Here is a 19,857-nt window from a genome sequence, read left to right as displayed (position 1 = left end):
CTCACTCCACACACTGTGACATGCTTACTAGAGAGGTGATTTTGTGTATTCCTTTCCTCCTATTTGTTTTCTATGTTTAGAGCAAAATTTCTAACATCTACCTCTTATCCAGTTCAGTCGTGAGTGGTTGTAGTAGGGGGTGAGGAGGAGCCTGGAGTCTATCCCAGAAGACCCAAAGCAAAAATTAATTAATCCGATCCAGATTGCTTGCAAAAGTTGGGACTTGAGTCCTTGTATTTTGTTATTCTTTGTTTATGTTAAGTTCATCTATTTTGCTTAAGCTCCTAAGTTGCTCAGCCTTTAGTTCTCTGTTCATTAGATCCACTCATGTCTTCTCCCGCTGTGTTTTAGTCTTCCTTGCCCTTCATGTGTTTCAAGTCTGCATGTCTTATGTTGTCAAGTTTGTGTTGTCATGTCTGTCTCATTATGTTTCCTGTTTTATTTTGAAGAGATCTTGTGTTTCTATGGTTACTGTGTTTAATTTTACTCTTCCCCTGTGGTGTCATTATGATTCATTTGTGTCAGCTGTTTCCTCTGGCGTCTCCACTTCCCCCAATCACCTCATGTTTGTATTTAAGTCCTCTGTCTCCCTTTGTTCATTGTTGCGTTGTCTGTGTTCCAGCCCTCATGTCATGTCAGGTTTCAGGACACTGTGCAGGTCATGTTGCTTGTTTGTGTATGAGTTCATAGTTCCTTCATGTTCCTGCACAAAGTCCTGTTCATAGTCTTCACAGTCTCTTTGTCATTGCCTTCCTAGCTTTCATAGTCTCAGTATTCAGCTTGCCCAGTTTAGCTTTGCCTCTGTGCTTTGCCCTTGTTTTGTTGACCTGATTATAAGCTGTAATAAAAGGCTCGCCTATTGTTCAAGTTAGTTTGGTTTCCTCGCCTGTGTCTGCACCTGGGTCCCCACTCACCAACACATGGTCTGCCACTGTAAACCGTGACAGTAAAAGCATTTTGATCATTTTAATGCTCTTCATCTGGATTTAGAGAGCCTATATACATGCAGGGCCCTCATGCAACAAGAAGCAGATGTTATTATTATTATTGTGGCCATAGTTCAGCTGTGGCTTTAAGGTCTGCTGTTGAAAACTGAAAAATACAACTAGCATTTACATGTGCATGCCACTTTGACAGTTGATTCTTTTCATGAGTGGTCAGACACTGTGTTGCTGTGAACTATGAGATGATATTATCTGTTTTCCTTTCATAAAGGTGGATTCACTGTATCCTCTGCTAAATGACGTTATAAAGCAATCAGTGAAGCAGCTTTCTTAATACCTAGAGATGAGCTCTTATTACAGCTCCCACACAGATACTTGTCATGTCACTCAGTTAGGAACCTTCCTAAATGAAAGTGACTATTCAGCTACACCCCAGAGTTATGCAGATGGCCAGAAGGTCCACAAAATAGTAAATGAGACTTTGATTTTGACATAACAGACCTACAGGCAATGTAAAGCTTAGGTGACTGAAGGCGGTTGTCTGTTTATACTACAGAAAGAAAGAAATTCAGGCTAGAGTCCAATCAGATTTACTTATATAGTACTGAAAACACAGGAGCATCAGTAGGGTTTCTGTAGATACCAACACACAGAAGGGCCTGAGTCACCACACCCTGAGGGGCAATTAAAAGAGCTAAGGATGGACTGTACTGAATCATCAAAGAAAACATAACAGTGTTGTGCCAGAAGCAGTGGGAGAATGAAGGAGCGCCATTACTTCTCATTATAAATGACCGTTAAGATACAGAAAATCTGTTATGTGTAAAAACAAGCAGGAGGAGGGATGAGGTGAATTTGACCAGGTTCTCGCTGGCATTACAGGTTTCAGAAAGAAACCTCATGCATGCGGAACTGTCAGGGATGACATCACAGTCTATTCTTTAAATCAACACTGAACTGGGATCACTGGAGAAGTGTAAATTCTGTATCCAGGTTTCTGCAAAAGACTATGTAATGACTTCGTTCTGGTTGAAATTGTAAGAATGACCAGAGGAGGGCAGCAGTGCGACTTCGATGCGCGTGATTTACCGGAAGACGAAACAGAACGGAAATGACGTGACTTTTATTACTCAACAATATATTTAGTTCGCTGTGTGAGAGTTTATCTGCTGCTGCTGAGGAAATCCTGCCAGCTTAACAAACGAAATATGAGGAGGAGGTCAGCCGTGAGCTCAGACTGCTGCAGAACAACCGGAAACCCGAGATAAAGTCACACAAAGCAGGTTTGTGAAACTGTGACGGTCTCATTGAACTGACACTCTGATCTGAGCGCAGCTTGTATGCTAACAGACTAAAATCAGGGAGCAGCTAATCACACAAGTGCTTCTGTCTTTTTAAAAGGTAAACGTTTAACACTAAACATCCAGAGAGACACAGCAGAAAGTGACTTTACTAAAACATCGCAGTGAAAACCTTCGTGCTTGCGGACTCCATGCGGTGTGTGTGCAGGCCGGTGTACCGCATTCACGGCCAAACAGTGAAACAGAAGCAGCATTCAGGACCCGTTAACAGAAAACCAGAATGTAAACGCAGGTGTTCCGGGTTAGCTGGTTTTTACCTGAGCTAGATTGGTTTAGTTATTCCAGTCCGTGTTTCGGATTACATCCGTGGATTCATCAATTTCTGCGAGTATATCACGTGATTTAACTAGATTAAAGACCCCGCGAGGAGAGGGGGGCTCTTATGGTAGTTGGCAGTATGGCTGCAGAGGGATCACCAGTTTATTTCTTGATGACTAAAATCACTAGTTTTCTGAATGAAGTTCTCAATACCTTGAACTCGTTTATACTTTTTACAATAAATTAGAACAGCAGTGTCCGTGTTTATATATTCCCCTTGATGTTTGATTATTTAAGATGATCATTTGTTTTTCGCAGTAATCATCGATTATTTTAAGACAATCACCACTAAAACATCTCCATGATGGCATCTTAAGTGGCTGACATTCAGTTATTTTTTTGTAATTCTCTCTTTAAAGGGTACAGTTACATTTAAAGAAACACTGATCCGCTCAGAGCTGTAAACTGACTGCAGCACACGTTTCACACTGAACAGCTTGCTGGAAACAGATTATTCCAATGTGGTTCATTAATTAACATGATTTTTGGTCTGTTTCTATCATGAGACCTTCTGTGACTGCTGGACGCTGTGTAAACACAAGCGTCCAGCAGTCTAAGCTAGTGAAAAACACAGTTGCTAATTATATACAAAATAAAGTGATGTTTTGTTTTATTGAGCAGGAAGCCGCCTGTGTTAAACTGAGCAGGAGACCATCTGAATTAAGGAGTTGGCTAATTAGGCCCAGTCTTTTATCAACCAAGCTTTTGAACAGGATGTATTAAGTAAACTCGAGACTCCGTTGGGCTGCTTAGTGGTATCAGAAAGAGAATGTTAGCTTGTGGTCACAGAAACAGGTTTGAGTCTTGTCAGAGTTTTCATTATTTGATCTTTTTATTTTAACTTACAAATATTTTATTTTAAAGTTGGTTTCTTCAATGTAGAAGTCTGAGCACTCTTCACTGCACTGCACCGCATACGCTCCTTTACAAAACAACATGGTGCATGCGGTGCAGTGCAGCAGCCAAATGCATGGCACAGCATAGAAGAGCCACATTGACAAGACAAGACTTGGGTGTACATCAGCATCTAAAGGTCAAAGGTCGCTCTTTCGAGGATTCCATTGTTGCCATCCTTGAACAGAGGGGGTGGCTTACGACATCAACCGTCTGCACCTACAATACAGTTTTAAGATCACTTCAGGCACCTCAGGGCCCACTCACATCTTGCATCAGTTGATCTCAAAAGGCCATAATGGGGTGAGGGCAGATCTTACAATGGTTTTAAATGAAAATTCTGCTGATAATGACCTACGCCCTTTTTCACATAATCAATAGTGGGTCAAGTTCCTAAGGGACACCTCCCACTAGAGTTGAAATACCCGGGTTTCTTCACCATTAGGTTTTAGAACTAGAGAAGCTTGTCGGATAAAAGAAATGTAAACAAGTCTGGTCACTGTGAGGTAACGTTTAATGGTGTTAAATGTCACCTCTTTTAATTTGTTGGTCAGTAAGAACTTTCTGGGTAAAATAATTTTTTTTTTTTTTTGTTTCTGATTATTCTGTTGATGCTTTGTTGCTGATTAAAGACACAGTCGTGGGAGAGCCGGGATCAAAGGGTGGTGTGATGTAGTTTCCATCTGTGCTGCAAATACTAAATGTCTCACTGCACAATCTGGACTTGCATCGCAAACATTTGCATATTATTTTGGTATCACATGTTTGGTAAAAGGACAAATTCTGAATATGAAAGCAGGCAACCATCTGAATTAAAGAGTTGGCTAATTAGGCCTAGTCCTTTATCGAACAAGCTTTTGATTAAAAAAAAAAAAAGTGTCATTGTTGATTTAAATGTAATTTTTATGGTTGAAAGTTTGTTTGGATGTAAGTAACCAGTGTAATAGTATCTGTTTGTGAAAAAGCAAAAGCTTCTGGGGAATTTTTGATATTCTGAAGTTGTTCCTTAATAGAAACAGTCAGTCTGCCCCAGGGCAGCTGTGGCTACAACTGTAGCTGCCTCCACCAGTGTGTGAATGTGAGAGTGACTGAATAGTGGAATTGTAAAGCGCTATATAAATGCAATCCATTATTATTATTATTATTATTATTATTATTATTAAATTTGCTGGAATGTATTTGCTCAGATCTGTTTTCCTGTCATCACATTAGTAACTTTTTCTTGTGTCACTTTGTTCATCAAGACATCCCACAGCAACATGAAGTCTAAGGACAAAGAAGTTTGTGATGATCAGCAGGTCTGTAACCAGGAGAGGAGCTCCAGTGTGGACCAGGAGAACCCTGATCTTCCACCGATTAAAGAGGAACAGGAGGAACTCTGCATCGCTCAGGCAGGAGAGCAGCTTGTAGTGAAACAGGAGGCCGATGGCATCATTTTCTGGACCGGGGAAGAGCGCCTCAGGCTGCTGGATGTCATCTGGAGTCCTGAAAGAAATTTATTACACAGATCAGGTGTGCAGCTGTGCTGTAGAGATCTCTCTCTCTCTCTCTCTCTCTCTCACTCTCTCACACACACACACACACACTCACACACTCACACACACACAGGAACTGTCATGGTGAAACACCACAAACCTGAAGAAAGCACCAACAAACTATAAAGAGTGCAGATGAAAATTAGCCTGTATAGCTCTCTTTTAAATAAAATGAATATAAACATGATAAGTATATGACCAAAACAAGTGAAAGTGATGCTTCAACAAATCCAAGTAAACAAACTGGGATGTCAGTCATTTGCAAGTATGACTGCTTGCGAAAAGAGCTCACAAAGGCACCAGGAGACAAAAATAAAATGCTACAGAATACTACCTCAGTAAAAACATAAATTTTCAACATCTCCTCTAAATGTCGGCATATTTGTGGAAATGAGCTTGTTCCAGTGGGTTTCTAGGCTCAGCCCAGAAGGACCTCTGTAATTTGAGACGGACTCTGAGTGAACTTACTTTTCTTCAAAGGATCCAGCTGAGGTGGTACAAAAAAAATCAGTTAAAGTGGCAGCTGTAGTATTAGAAAAGACATTGGCAATGATCCTACGCAAGCAGCTGTTGTCTACTCATATGGAAAAGGTCATTAAACAATTTGGAGTCCATCATTCTACAATGAGAAAGATTAGTCACAAGTGGAAAACATTCAAGGTAGCTGCCATTCTTTCCAGTTATTGATAGCCTAGCAAATACATCTCAATGGTCAATGAAATTGCAAGAAATTCAAGAGATGCATCCCAGACTGTAAAGGCCTTAGTTGGCATGTTAAAGTTCATGACAGTACAATTAGTAAAAGACTAAAAAAAATTGGGGTTGTTTGGAAGAGTTGCCAGGAGAAAAGCTAATCTCGCCCCCAAAAAGAACATGGCAGCATGGCTTAGGTTTGCAGTGTTCAATCTGAATAAACCACAAGATGTCTAGAGCAATGTCCTTTGGACAGAATAGGGGAAAGAAGTGGAGGGGTTTGCTATAATACACAGCACCATATTTTACAAAAGCCCTCATACCACTTCTTTTGCACAGTAGTGGATGGGTGATGATTTGGGCTTGTTTTCCAGCTACAGGACCATAACAAAGTATTGTACAGGGTGGGCCATTTATGTGGATACACCGTAATAACATGGGAATGGTTGGTGATATTAAAGTCCTGTTTGTGGCACATTAGTATATGTGAGGGGGCAAACTCCTCACGATGGGTGGTGGCCATTTAGAAGTCGGCCATCTTGGATACAACTTTTGTTTTTTCAATAGGAAGAGGGCCATGTGACACATCAAACTTATTGGTAATGTCACAAGAAAAACAATGGCCCACCCTGTAGAGTCAAATTTGAAACGGTCTTTCTAATTAATAAAATTTGGAGGAGAATGAATCATATAACAGGACAATGATCCCAATCACACCACCAAATCTACAACAGAATGGCTGAAAAGAAAACGGTCACAGTGTTGCAATGGCCCAGACCCAATGTTATTAAAATGTTGTGGTAGGACCTTGAGGGAGCGCATACAAGCAAAGCCTGTAAGTCTCAGTGAACTGAAGTACTGCTGTAAAGACGAGTGGGCCAATGATATGAAAGACTGAGGCCTTTATAGAGAATCCTGATTTAGATCTTTAATATGGCATTTTACTTTTCCCATTAACTGTGCTCCTAGTACTGCGATTACTGTTTCGTCTTTGAATTTATCTAGCCAAGACACTCTGGCCCCAGAGTATTTATACACTTGAAAACTAGACTAGATAATGTAGGTATGCTAATGTCGCTATACAGTGTCAAACTAAGTTAAAACATTCAGATTAGCCATAACTACTATGACATTTTCTTTACATGCTTATCAAATTTGAGATGTGAGTCTAAAATTGTCAGTGGACAAAGTGTTTAGTGTCTGAAACCAGCAAAGATCAACTAGTTTTCCTTGTGAAAAGGGGGCAATGAAAGGCTGCTGAGTAATTTTTAATGAACATTTAATTAATTCTGCATTTTATCCTGTTGTAGAAAACTTTATGAAACAAATATTTTGTAAAGCTTCTGTTTTGGAATAATTGTAAAATTTTGAATGTTCTGCAATCTGCAAAAACACACATCTTTAACCTCCAGTCCAGAAAATGCCAAAGAAGCTATAGAGGTGGTCACACGTAAAGATGATCAGTTAATAAAGTTTACTTTTTATTATCTGAGACTGTATCTGCTTAATTTAAGACCTGCTAACAACATTTTATTTTAATTTAATATGTAATTCTGGGTTTTTTTGTACCATGACTGCAACTGCTCCGAATCCAGACATCCAGAACCAAAGATGTGTTTTCATATTTGTCCCTTCAGACCTCCCACAACAACACGACTGTAAGGAAGAAGAGGGTCTGCATGACCATCAGGTGTGTAACCAGGAGAGGTATTCCAGCCTGGGCCAGGAGCACCCAGAGCCGCAACACATTAAAGAGGAACCGGAGGAATTGTGCATCAGTCAGGAGGGAGAGCAGTTTGCACTGAAGCAGGAGAGTGATACCTTTATGGTGACTCAGACTTATGAGCAGTGTAGGCCAGAACCAAAGCGTGAGCAGTTTCTCTCTCATAACTTACCTGAACCACAGAGGCGAGATGTGGAAGAAGGCAGGCATGTGGATTTGGGATCAACTAGAAGAGCAGAGCCGATAAAGAGGAAACCTCGCGGTGAGGGAGCAGATGAGTCTCCCGGCTCAGAGGGCCAGTATACAACAAACACATTCAAAAAGTGTTTAAAATGTGAAACTTGTGGAAAAGTCTTTCATTTTAAATCTGGACTAAATGAACACCAGAGAGTTCACACAGGTGAGAAGCCTTATTGTTGTAGTGTCTGTGGAAACAAATTTAGTTTCTCATCTGCATTCAAAGTTCACATGAGAATTCACACTGGTGAGAAACCGTATTCTTGCAGTACTTGTGGGAAACGTTTTAGAGATTTAAAATCATTCAAAACTCACACTAGAATTCACACAGGTGAAAAGCCATATTCTTGTAGCATCTGTGGAAAAACATTCAGGGACTTATCAGGATTCCGAAAACACACACGAATTCACACAGGTGAGAAGCCATATGTTTGCACCATATGTGAGAGAAGCTTCAGTCAAATGATACACTTGAAAACTCACATGAAAATTCACACAGGTGAGAAGCCATTATCGTCTGGCCCCCGTGGCAAAAGATATAGATACTCATTTGGATTGAAAGCACAGATGAGAATTCACACGGGCGAGAAGTCACATTTTTGTAGCACATGTGGGAAAACATTCAAGCAGAAAACGCAGTTAAAAAGACACATGAGAAATCATACTGGTTGAAAATGTCATCCTTTAGATTTTTAGCACTGTGTTCATAGCACAGCCTGCACCGGTGAGACGCCAAATCAGTGCAACACCTGTGAGGAAAAAATGATCTCATATATTCTAATACTGGCTTACTCTTTTAGGAATTGTAGGGAAAGCCTTTTGTTTGTTTGTTTTTAAATCTAGAAATGATATTTTTAGCCTGTAGAGATAATACACAAAAATTAATTGTAGAATTATGTCCTTAAAATTGATTCACTAAATAGCTTTGTTGTTTTAAAAAGAAAAAAAGCTTAAACAAATGTTCATTTTTGTTTAGTTTTGTTTTTCATAGTAAAGATTTGATTCTTTGAGGGTTTTTTCCAGTTTTTCTTCTGTATTGTATCATTTTTATTTATTTATTTTTTTAAATGGCTAACCTGTATTTCATTACAAATGGCTTGACGGCAGGAGGTGTGTATAATGTCTCTGGGCTGGTAAATAAATATGTACGCTTATGGAAGTTGTAGTGCAGTATTGACAAGCAACATGATTTGTAACATGGCACCTGATTGTCAAATGAAATTTCGGTCCTTCACATGGTTTGACAAAAACATGACTCTTAAAGTTAATATGAGTTTATTAAAAATCCAGACATTCTAAGCAAAGCATGGTGCGGTTGGTGAATGGACTCGATCATTTACTCCAGCTGAGGATGGAGGGCAACTAAGAAACGTCAAACGGCTTACAACAACATAGGAGTCCATCTGTTATAATGTGTATATCTACGCTTATGCGCAGTAAGTAAATTATGCGTACTTATTGATGCTGTAAACTAAAAAGCTGCCCGGCTAAGCAACAGATCAAGGAAAAGCTCCACTAGCAAGAGACAGATGAGACTTTCAGGTCACTGAATGTGTTGTGGTGTTTATTGTGTTCTTAGCGATGTGCTTAGTATGTTATTTATCTTTAAAGTTTAAATAAAGATTTCATGAAACACTTCTGGTGACGAGACATTTGCGTAGTGTAGCTGCAGGTTTACAGTTAAACTGCATGAAAGTGTAATGGTAAAAGATGTTTAATATGTTTATATGGTTTGTCATTGCTTTTGGTCTTCAAATAAGCACTTTTGTCATATTTAGCCTGATGATTAGCATATGATATGACCAGTTGTCTTATATTAAATAACTTTCCTCTGCAGTGCTTTAAAGTTTCATCCACTGAAATAATCAAGTGGTGATAAAATTAACTTTTTACGACAACGAGGACTTAAATGTTTCTTTCACTGAGATTAACTGTTTGTAAAGGATTTTCGTTTGTATGCAAATTGTCTTTAATATTTTGTTAATTTGGGGGGGGGTTGTGCTTTAGTCTTGGAGTTTTGTTATTGTTTAAAACATTTTTGTTATTTTTATGCTTTTGTTTTATTGCAATCATTACTTGAGTTTCTTTTTCTACTTTGTGTTCCAGCTAATTTTTTTTAAAATATAGTTCTTTTTTTGTTTTTGTTTTTTTCCCCCCCCTAGCCTTCCGCTATGGGTTTCTATCAAGTTTCAGTGTGTTTCATTTTGAAAGCTGGTTGCTGACCTAATTAAATGTTAGGTTTTTGTTACTCCTGCCTGTTTTTTGAGTCCTGCATTTGGGTTGGTTTTCCTACAAAACATTTTTAATGTTTTAAGGTTGGATATTATATTTTATCAATGGTACTTTGAAGGAGAAACAGGCTCATTCTCGGCTCTGTATTTATATTCTTGATGTTTACTAGAGGCCATGATTCTCTGCTATTTTACACTAGGCCTTAATGCAACGCCTGAATTAATAATCAAATGCGAGCCGTTTCAAGTCCTCTCATTGACATTATACCTGACACACAACACATACACAACCGCACCATATCTAAAATTAATCATTTTGTGGGCTGGCTCCAGTAGATTTGAAATAAAGGTATGCAAGAGGATATGGAAGACTGGGACTACATCCCCCTCACTGGAAAAACAAGGGTTGTCATCATTGGACCTTAATGCTCAGTTATACTGAGATGAGATTCTGCATCAGTGGCAGTCCCATATCTCCACAGGCTGAGAGATTTCTATCCTGTTTCACTAAACATCTGTGTTATGGAAAAAACATTTGCAACCAGGTTTCGATTCCTTTGTTGTTCAGTGAGGAGGATACACAGGACTAAAAGCTGGAAAGGGACATGTTTTTATATATATATCTATATATATCTATATATATAGATATAGAGATATATATATATATATATATATATATATATATATATAGAGATATATATATATATATATATATATATAGAGATATATAGAGATATATAGATCGATAGATAGATATAGATATATATATCTCAATATGGACATTGGTAATGCAAAAGTTATTTTCACAAGATTTCAGCATGCACTGAAAGGTTGTGATTTCTTTAAAGTTTAAATAAAGATTTCTTTATGTGTAAAATATGGGAGAAACCTAACAGTGTTGGGCCTTATTTCACACAAGCTTTTCTTTGCCTGACATTGTCTTAGATTAATTCACATACTGATGTTTGTTTTTTGGTTAATTGTGCCTCAGTCTGTGTTACAGTTCCTGTTTAAATGTCCTAGCTCCAGCATTTTATGCAATGAGACACACATATGATGTTTATTTAGTGCAGCAGTAGAAACTGCATAAAAATGTAATAGTAAGTCTCAGGGCTCCCCAGGGCAGCTGTGGCTACAATGTAGCTTGCCATCACCAGTGTGTGAATGTGTGTGTGATGGGGTGGATGACTGAATGTAGTGTAAAGCACTTTGGGGTCCTTAGGGACTAAGTAAAGCGCTATACAAATACAGACCATTTACCTTTTTTTTTTAGTAATTATGAAAACTCTAATGAGATGAATGCACTGAACAACATGTGATGGAAAACTTTTTGTGCTAACGTGGACTTTCTGTCAGAGATTTCCAGTATGTTTTGTTTTAACTCATATTTTGTGGGGGGGCTTTGTAATTTCTCAGTGATACTTTGATGAAAGAGGCTCATTTCAATCCCAATTTACTTAAAGGATAAAAATATGGAAGCACCTCTACCGCCAGCCCAATATTCGCCTTATTTTTGAAACTATATAATTTACTGTAATCTCTCTCTATAATGTGATCACACCAGTGCTGAAGGAACAATAGCAGTCTATGGAGCAAAGCAAAGCATCCACATGTTATCAAGGAAACACCCTTTACTGTAAAATGAGGGAACCAGTTTCATGTATGATTTTTATGTTATTTGGAAGTCTGTGGGCTGGTGCTGTGATGGAGAACTATTTCAGTTGTAGAAGATGTGAGTCTACAAACTCGTCCAACAACAATATCCGTCCTCTGAGGTTTTGTGTCAGAGCTCTGAGACTCTCAGGTCCTCAGTCCTCCAGATGAGCAGGTATTGTGTCCTTCTTCCCTGAAACCATGACTTCCTCCACAGAATCCGGACCACATTCACTCAGCCGCTCTATGCTGGACTTTAGCTTAGAGACATTGCTGAGTTAATTAAACTTCAGTCTTTCATGTTGTAGTTAGTTTAAATCTGAGGCTTAGAAAACAACTGTTTCCTAAGATTGAAAGCAAAAATAAATAAATACATTTTCAAGATAATGGCTCCAAAGCAATGACTACAGTCATTGCTCCAAGCATGAAGTTTTGGTGCCTGTGTCCACGTTACTAGCTGCTCTGTAAGGATTTGTTTCTGATTGGAATTCTCAGCCTGAGCTGAAGGGGGCGCTCCTTAAGCTTTCCGCAGATCCAACACAAGACGAGGACGAACGGAAACGATGCGTCTGTGTTACGGCTCAGCAATGTCTTCAGTTCAGTATATGAGAGACTTCATCAGGGATAGATTGACTGGCGTTGCTGAAGAAATCTTCTCAGAGGTTAAAAAAACGATCGTCCGGTATGAGGAGGAAATCAACCATCAGCTCAGGCTGCTGGATATCAGCCGGAAACCTGAGATAAAGTTACACATAATCGGTATGTAAAACTGGGATGACTCACGCAGCACCTAAATCACAGCCCAGTTTGTAGAATAAAATGAAGGCGCAGCTCTGAGGTTTTTTTTTATTTTTTACATAAATAATAGAAGTGCTTCTCTTTGTCTTAAACGATAAGCGGCTAGCGGCAGTATTTAGGCTGGGCCTTGTAATTTAAAGTTAATGTTTTTAATACCACCGCTTCTGTTTATTCCCAGCGGATACACGTGAGTGTGGAGATTATGGAAACAATACCCGATCTGTTATTAATATTTCAACCATCCATTTACTTTAACAACCAAGTATAATAATTACTCTTCTCATTTCATTGATAACTTTCGTGTAAGTGAGAGATGGAGACTGAGGCTGTTAGTTGAGCTGTATCAACACAAAGAGAGCAAACTGTGCTGTAAGTTCATTAAATACAATCGCTTTCAAAGAAACAATAATAGGCAGAGTTTTCATCTCTAACGCCCGTATTTAATATGAAATTGAGATCATATTTGCTGCATCCGCACTTTAATTTGACCAAGAAACTGACAGAGTATTCCTGCTGTAAAACAAACAAACAAATGCGTGAATGCCTAATTAAAATGAATGCACTTATTTCCAGGTGAACTAAAACAATTCTCATGACAAAATGTGCTTCTCCACTGAGACTTCTGGTGTAAAAAATCTCATAAACAACACAATAAATGGTTGCAGGTCCAGTATAACAGAAACTGAGTAAAATATCATGCCTGTGTCACAAGATATGGAATACACAGCAGAATACAGTGTAAAAAAAAAGCAAGTGAGGGATCGGGGAAAGTTCACGGCATCTCTCTGGCTACATTCCTCGACCGTTGTCTAGGAAAGTTTTCTTGGCATCAGGGCAACGTTGGTTTGAGGCAAAAATGACAGTTTTTCAGATGTTCCACAAACTTTTTCCAGATCTTTATCATTCAGGGTCATTTTACATTGCCCTCAGCAGTGGCTCAGCAGTCTCTGCTCCAAGTAGGTTTAGCTGTTTATTACACTTTTACACTACGTTATTACACACTTAACAAGATCACATATTTGTTTCAACAGCTAATCAAACTTTATAATTTAATTTAATTTCTTTTAATTTAGCTGCTTTCTATATTGTAGTTGCAACCAACACATTTGTCCTCGAGAAGCCCTTGGGGCAAAATTATGGTTCGGCAATGGCAGTGCCTTAGCAGTCCGTTGGCAGACTGTGGGCAACTACTCATAGCCCATCTGTCTGCAGAGATCATCTGTGTGTACCACTAGTCTTTGGTCTACTCATGTTTGTGCTGTTATTAGTCTATCTGCCAGGAGAAGATTGAAGATAGACAGCAAGGGCCGACATCAACCGAGTGTTGATGTGTTGTGGTTTTCTTTCCTTTAATATCTAATAATAATATACATTTACATAGAATTTTTTCATTTCTACTTCTTTAGGTTGGTATATTTTGCTTCCAGTAGGCTGTTTAATTCAGGAAATAAATGTGTATGATCTGTCTCATGAAACACATGCGATCGTGCAAAAGTTTAGCATGGAGCTGCACTGTTTGCATTACAATTGCAATCACCTGTTGATACTAAATGCATGTTCATGTTATTATAATGTATATACAGCATTACAAAACAATGTTTTGATTAAAAATAAATAGATTTAATGAACCCTACTGATCAGACTCATGCCTGTGGACCTCAGTAATATAGTTCACAGGTATGTGACTTCCTTAATGTGCCACTTACCTACTCTGAGTGTCTTCCCCTCCAACAACACAAAAGCAATTCTGACATAACTGTGGTGTGGGCCTCTGTTTGTGAAGGCACCAGTGCCCAACATAAGTGGGGACTGAAAGTGTGACAACTTTGCTAATAAGACTGTCAGAACTCATTTCACTCATATGTGAGGGAAATGGTTACATATGCTGGGATATAGTTGCTCAGGTGGGTGTTTTGCCATCATCACATTAGTAAATGTTTTCTTGTGTGTTTTTGTTCCTCAAGACCTCCCAGACGAAGATGAATGTAAGGAAGAAGAGGATATGGATAACCAGCAGGTCTGTAACCAGGAGAGTCACTCCAATCTGGACCAGCAGGATTCAGATTCTCAGCAGACTAAAGAGGAAGAGGAGGAAATTTGCACCAGTCTGGAGGGAGAACAGCTTGTACTGAAGCACGAAGGCAAAGGCATCCTCGTCTGGGCCAGGGAAGACCAGGACAGACTAAGTGACACCAACTGGAAACCTGAAATAAACTCACACAGAATAGGTATGTAAAACTGTAAAGGTCTTAGAAAAATAAATATGACTCAATTTGGATGCTAATCAGAGCTCAGAGTTACTTTTAGGAAGAATTTAAGGACTAACTGCAATAAGTAACTTTAATGCATTTTTTTTCCTAAACTGTGAACATTTAACATTAAACCTACAGTTTGTGTCAGTTGAAGGTAAAAGCACCTTATCCAATCTGAATATAGGGATTTGTTTATTTCACTAAAATTATTTTAAATCTGTTTATGTTTGCTGTTGAAGGTTACTAAAACAAGTTGAAGTCCAGCTGAAATCTGTTGGTTGAGAAGAAATAGTTTTGAGATTACTATACTACTATAAGCTGAAAATGAGATTCAGTGGATTTTAATTCATCCCCTTTGTGGCAAAGTGCTCAATAAATATAGCAAAACATAAACACAAGTTAATGGCAGAAGAAGCTACAGTGTAACAAGGTGAAGGTTTTTCCTACGTTGAAGAATTTTTGACACCCGTCAAAATAAAACCACAAGAAACAAAATTATACCTGAGTGTAAAAAATCCAAGCATTCAGCAAACGTGTTACTCAAACACCCAGCGGTTAAAGATGCAGAACATGAACTTGAATATGCCCGATTTCGAACAGTAAGCTCACAAGCCTTCGTTATGACAAGGTTAATGTTTCAGCATCTGTGTCCAAGTCCTTACTGTGCCCTCTCAGTATCAGAGAAAACAAAGACCCAACAGATTAACTTTCGTTTCTAATAAGAATGTAATTATAGCAGGAAATCCAACATGTTTATTGCTGTTAGAATCATCTGCAGCTAACGCTTAATCTTACACTTCCTCTGGGAACATTATCAATATTTTGATATTTTGATGAGCCAATTTCACGATAAAATTTTTCTATTTTACATACTTACCTATTTTTGCTGTCACATGACTATGCAGGCATAAAATAGTGACACAAAAGTCGCACATTTGGAAAAATCAAAAGCAGCCTTTATTTATAAACCATTTTCCAGTCCACTTGTCTTCATGGTAAAAGGGAGTTTTTCTTTGGCGTTTATGCTCAGTGATTGCTGTAGAGCTGCATTAATGATGCTTCTTCATCCTACCATCATGAACAATCCTTCCTTCCTGAATGTAGACAGTGGCATTATTTTAGAGTCAAGCAATGCTTTATCGAGACTCCTACGGATGAAGATTAAAATGTATTTTTTTTTTCAGATGTTTCAGTTTTTTCTTTTTCAATTTGTCCCTTCAGACCTCCAACATCAGCATGTCTCTAAGGAGGAGGAGGAGGATCTCACAGACCAGCAGGTCTGTAAGCAGGATAAGAACTCCAGTCTGGACCTGGATGACTCAGAGCCTCCACAGATTAAAGAGGAAAAGGAGGAACCTTGTACCAGTCAGGAAAGGGAGCAGCTTGGACTGAAGCAGGAGTCTGATAATTTTGTGGTGACCCACGAGGAAAGTGATCACAGTGAACCAGAAGCACACAGTGACCGGAAACTGTCTTGCAACTCTCCTGGACCAGAGAGTCAGTGTAACACTGACACAAGTAAAAAGTCTGTAAAGTGTGACACTTGTGGAAAAGCTTTTCACGATAAATCCAGACTAACTAAACATTTGAAAATTCATACAGGCGAGAAGCCACATTCTTGTAGCACCTGTGGAAAAAGATTCAGTCAAATTATAAACTTGAAAACTCACATGAGAATTCACACGGGCGAGAAGCCATATTCTTGTAACACCTGTGGTAACTCATTCAGTCAGAAATCAACTTTGGCACATCACATCAGAATCCACACAGGTGAGAAGCCACATTCTTGTAGCACGTGTGAGAAAACATTTACCTGGAAATCAGAACTGAAACGTCATATGAGAATTCACACAGGTGAGAAGCCGTATTCTTGTAGCACCTGTGGGAAAACATTCAGTCGAAAATCAACATTAAAAACCCACGTGAGAGTTCACACAGGTGAGAGGCCCTATTCTTGTAACACCTGTGGGAAAGAATTTACGGTTTCATCAACATTGAAAACTCATATAAGAATTCACACAGGGGAAAAGATACACTCTTGTAGCATATGTGGGAAAAGATTCATTCAGATTATCCATTTGAAAAGACATATGAAAATTCATACAGTTTAAAGGTTTTTACTTACTTACAAAATTTGGGAGAGCTTTAGTTGTAATAATAATGATTATTATTATTATTATTATCTCCACAGTAATAATCTAATAATTGTTGATTATATTTATTCCTTAGTCATTTTCTGAACAGGTTTAAAAGCTGCTAGAAAGTAAGACAAGACCAAAAATATTATATCATTATGGATTCAAGGTCACTTCATGTGTTGTGGTGTTGACTTTCTTGAGGCGCAAACTTCAGCATGTGCCTGTCCTCTTGAACTGTATTTACAACTGTTGTTGTTTTGTTTTTTTTTAACTTAAGTATTTCAATTAATGAATTCATTGAAAATTTTAAGGTGTAATCTCTGAAATATCAGAGCGCTCTGTCTTGTTTCACACTTTTTTTTCTCATATTGTTTTACATAAATTCAGAAAATGCTTTTTTCACTACTTGAACTTGCCTCACTCTGTTTTATAAGCCTACTTTAATCAATGATGCACACATATGATATTTATGTGCTATAACTGCTGGTTTACAGTGGAAATTGCATGTAAATGTGACAGTAAATAACTTTTAATACGTTAGTCTCATCAATGCTTTTGACCCTAAATCAGACATTTTAAAATGGAAGTCTAACAAATACGTACAAAATAGATCAGTGAGGGGACAATTATTTTATTTTACAGCATTGTTGATTTTCACCACTGACCAGTCTGATTTTCCATCAGACTGGTCAGTGGGCAGTGATTTCAGGTTACTTTTACAGCATGTGTTACCATGGTGATATACCTCAATAAGATGTAAACCGCCTTTCTAGTACAAAAAACCCATACTGAGACTAGGTTAACCTAACATGAATATGATAACCCTGCTTTGTAGTACAAAGGGATGTACCATGGATGGAGATTAAAAGGTTAGATTGTGTCAGTGGCTCTCTTTTTTCCCTTGCTAAATCACCAAGGTAACTGATTCTGAACACAAACCCTGCTCAGTAGCAGGTTATGTTCTGAGGTTTGATTTAAAAATCAGCTGGAAGTGCCACACTTTCACTGACTTTTTACGTAGAGTATGTTTTTAGTACAATGTATATTGAAATGTATTATCTGTGGGCTAGATCATCAGATTTACCAAAAGTCTTATCTTTTTTGCAACACTGTTGCATTTTACTGACAAACTGATTTGTACTTTATAGATTTTTACAGCCTTTTATCATTATTATCTGATTGGAGAAGGCTGCACTCATATAGGAATCACTTTCTATGGAAAAAGAGTCATATGATGTATCCCCATTTATGTGAGTGTGTGCAAAGCTAGTTGTGGTCTATTCCCCACTTGAATCTCCTCATACAGTCCTGATCAAAAGTTTAAGACCACTTGAAAAATGGCAAAAAAAATTAGATTTTGCATGGTTGGATCTTAACAAGGTTCCAAATAGAGCTTCAACTTGCAACAAGAAGAAATGGGAGTGAGACAAAACATTTTGAGCATGCAATTTATTGAAAACCACATTTAAACTGAAACAGGCTGTTTTACAGTTTATCAAAGGTTTAGGACCACACCTCCAAAAAAATCTGTAACCCCCCCCCCAAAGCAAAAATCAAAGTTCCAAACATAAACTTGGTAATGGGTAGCTCCACCATTATGTTGTTGATACTTCAAATATTTGTTTGATGCAAGCACTTCCATGAGGTGAGTGGGAACATTTTTCCAAGTGATGAAGGCGGCCACATGAAGGACATCTGCTATCTGGAACTGTTGTCCATTTTTGTAAACTTCCCTTGCCATCCATCCCCAAAGGTTCTCAATTGGATTTAAATCAGGGGAATGGGCCAAAAAGAGTGGAAGAAGTCCCTTGTCCTGTGGGCACTGTGTACTGTAGCGCTATCCTGTTGAAAAACCCAGTCGTTACCACGCAGACGAGGGCCCTCAGTCATGCTCTCTGCAACATCTGGACAGCGTTTGACGCGCATGCACCTCCTGTGGCACATAGGAAACATCTCAGGTGGGATCTGCCTGTCATGCCAGTAATGTTGGAAACCATCAGGACCATCAAGGTTAAATATTTTTCATCAGACAATAAAACTTTCTATCACCTTTCAATGTCCCATGTTTGGTGCTCTCTTGCAAAGTCCAAACGGACAGTTCTGTGGCATTCAAGGAGACGAGGCCTTTGAAGACTTTTTTTTTGTTTTTGAAGCCCTGCGGTCTCAGATGCTATCTGATGGTTATGGGGCTGCAGTCAGCACCAGTAACGGCCTTAATTTAGGTTGAGGTTCGTCTAGTTTCTTGACAGACAGCCAATTGGATCCTCCAGCTGTGGTTAAACTGAAGGTGATATTAGTCTCATTCTATGTCCTGTATATGTTATATACAAGGTGAAGTGCTGCATGAATTGTAACAATAAAGTTTCTGTTTCTGTGGAACACAGTTTTGGGCTTTCTATATTCTCATAGTTACAACTTCAATGAGAAATAGAGGGCAGCAAAAGACTAGTGTGGGATCCAGTCTGTGTAACTGAAGAAAAGAAGTGTAAAAGTCAGTTTGTGTGCTGAGTTTTATTTTATCGGCAAGTTTTTTTATTTTTCCTTTGTTTGTTTTTATCACTATCAGTAATTTCTCTGTTCATTTTTGTTATCTGAATTATTGTAGAGAACAGAATTACTAATTTAGCAGATTTACATGATGAACTGAAAAGCATGACATTATATTTCTATGGGTTTTGAACAGAAAATGGGTAAACACATAGGAATCATTTAGTGCTTCTCTTCCTGGAATAAAGTCTGATAACCCTCACTCTTCTTCCTACTGTGAGGCAGAGAGAGCTGGAGGTGAGTCAACAAAACATCCAGCAGAGAATCCAGGACAGAGAGAAAGATGTGAAGCTGCTTCAACAGGAGGTGGAGGCCATCAATCAGTCTGCTGATCAAACAGTGGAGCACAGTGAGAAGATCTTCACTGAGCTGATCCATCTCATCCAGAAAAGAAGCTCTGATGTGAAGCAGCAGATCAGATCCCAGCAGGAAACTGAAGTGAGTCGAGTCAAAGAGCTTCAGGAGAAGCTGGAGCAGGAGATCACTGAGCTGAAGAGGAAAGATGCTGAGCTGAAGCAGCTCTCACACACAGA

The 19,857-nt window shown here is 38.6% G+C and overlaps 2 protein-coding genes across 2 annotated transcripts; both read left to right on the top strand.

The window, feature by feature from the left end:
• Positions 1–2,043: 2,043 nt before the first annotated feature.
• On the top strand, positions 2,044–9,953 carry LOC146686981 (uncharacterized). Its single transcript, XM_085437980.1, has 3 exons — positions 2,044–2,227; positions 4,762–5,029; positions 7,383–9,953. The coding sequence occupies exons 2-3, from the start codon at positions 4,777–4,779 to the stop codon at positions 8,375–8,377; spliced, it is 1,248 nt and encodes a 415-aa protein (XP_085294106.1). The 5' UTR covers positions 2,044–2,227; positions 4,762–4,776; the 3' UTR covers positions 8,378–9,953.
• Positions 9,954–12,140: 2,187 nt separating this feature from the next.
• Positions 12,141–19,156, top strand: LOC146686980 (uncharacterized). Its single transcript, XM_085437976.1, has 3 exons — positions 12,141–12,348; positions 14,352–14,615; positions 15,861–19,156. The coding sequence occupies exons 1-3, from the start codon at positions 12,153–12,155 to the stop codon at positions 16,748–16,750; spliced, it is 1,350 nt and encodes a 449-aa protein (XP_085294102.1). The 5' UTR covers positions 12,141–12,152; the 3' UTR covers positions 16,751–19,156.
• Positions 19,157–19,857: the final 701 nt, after the last annotated feature.

Source organism: Copadichromis virginalis, linkage group LG18, assembly GCF_057382275.1.
Source record: "Copadichromis virginalis isolate Kocher_CV1m ecotype Utaka linkage group LG18, C_Virginalis_male_GT1.1, whole genome shotgun sequence".
In the NCBI taxonomy this organism is placed as follows: domain Eukaryota; kingdom Metazoa; phylum Chordata; class Actinopteri; order Cichliformes; family Cichlidae; genus Copadichromis; species Copadichromis virginalis.
This window is presented reverse-complemented; position numbering and strand designations above follow the sequence as displayed.

What these genes read in the sequence shown, in the direction of transcription:
- LOC146686981 (XM_085437980.1), top strand. Translation starts at nt 4,777, where the DNA reads ATGAAGTCTAAGGACAAAGAAGTTTGTGATGATCAGCAGGTCTGTAAC. An exon ending in AAATTTATTACACAGATCAG is followed by an intron (nt 5,030 to 7,382) that starts GTGTGCAGCTGT and finishes TTGTCCCTTCAG; the next exon opens with ACCTCCCACAACAACACGAC.
- LOC146686980 (XM_085437976.1), top strand. Translation starts at nt 12,153, where the DNA reads ATGCGTCTGTGTTACGGCTCAGCAATGTCTTCAGTTCAGTATATGAGA. An exon ending in GATAAAGTTACACATAATCG is followed by an intron (nt 12,349 to 14,351) that starts GTATGTAAAACT and finishes TTGTTCCTCAAG; the next exon opens with ACCTCCCAGACGAAGATGAA. An exon ending in AATAAACTCACACAGAATAG is followed by an intron (nt 14,616 to 15,860) that starts GTATGTAAAACT and finishes TTGTCCCTTCAG; the next exon opens with ACCTCCAACATCAGCATGTC.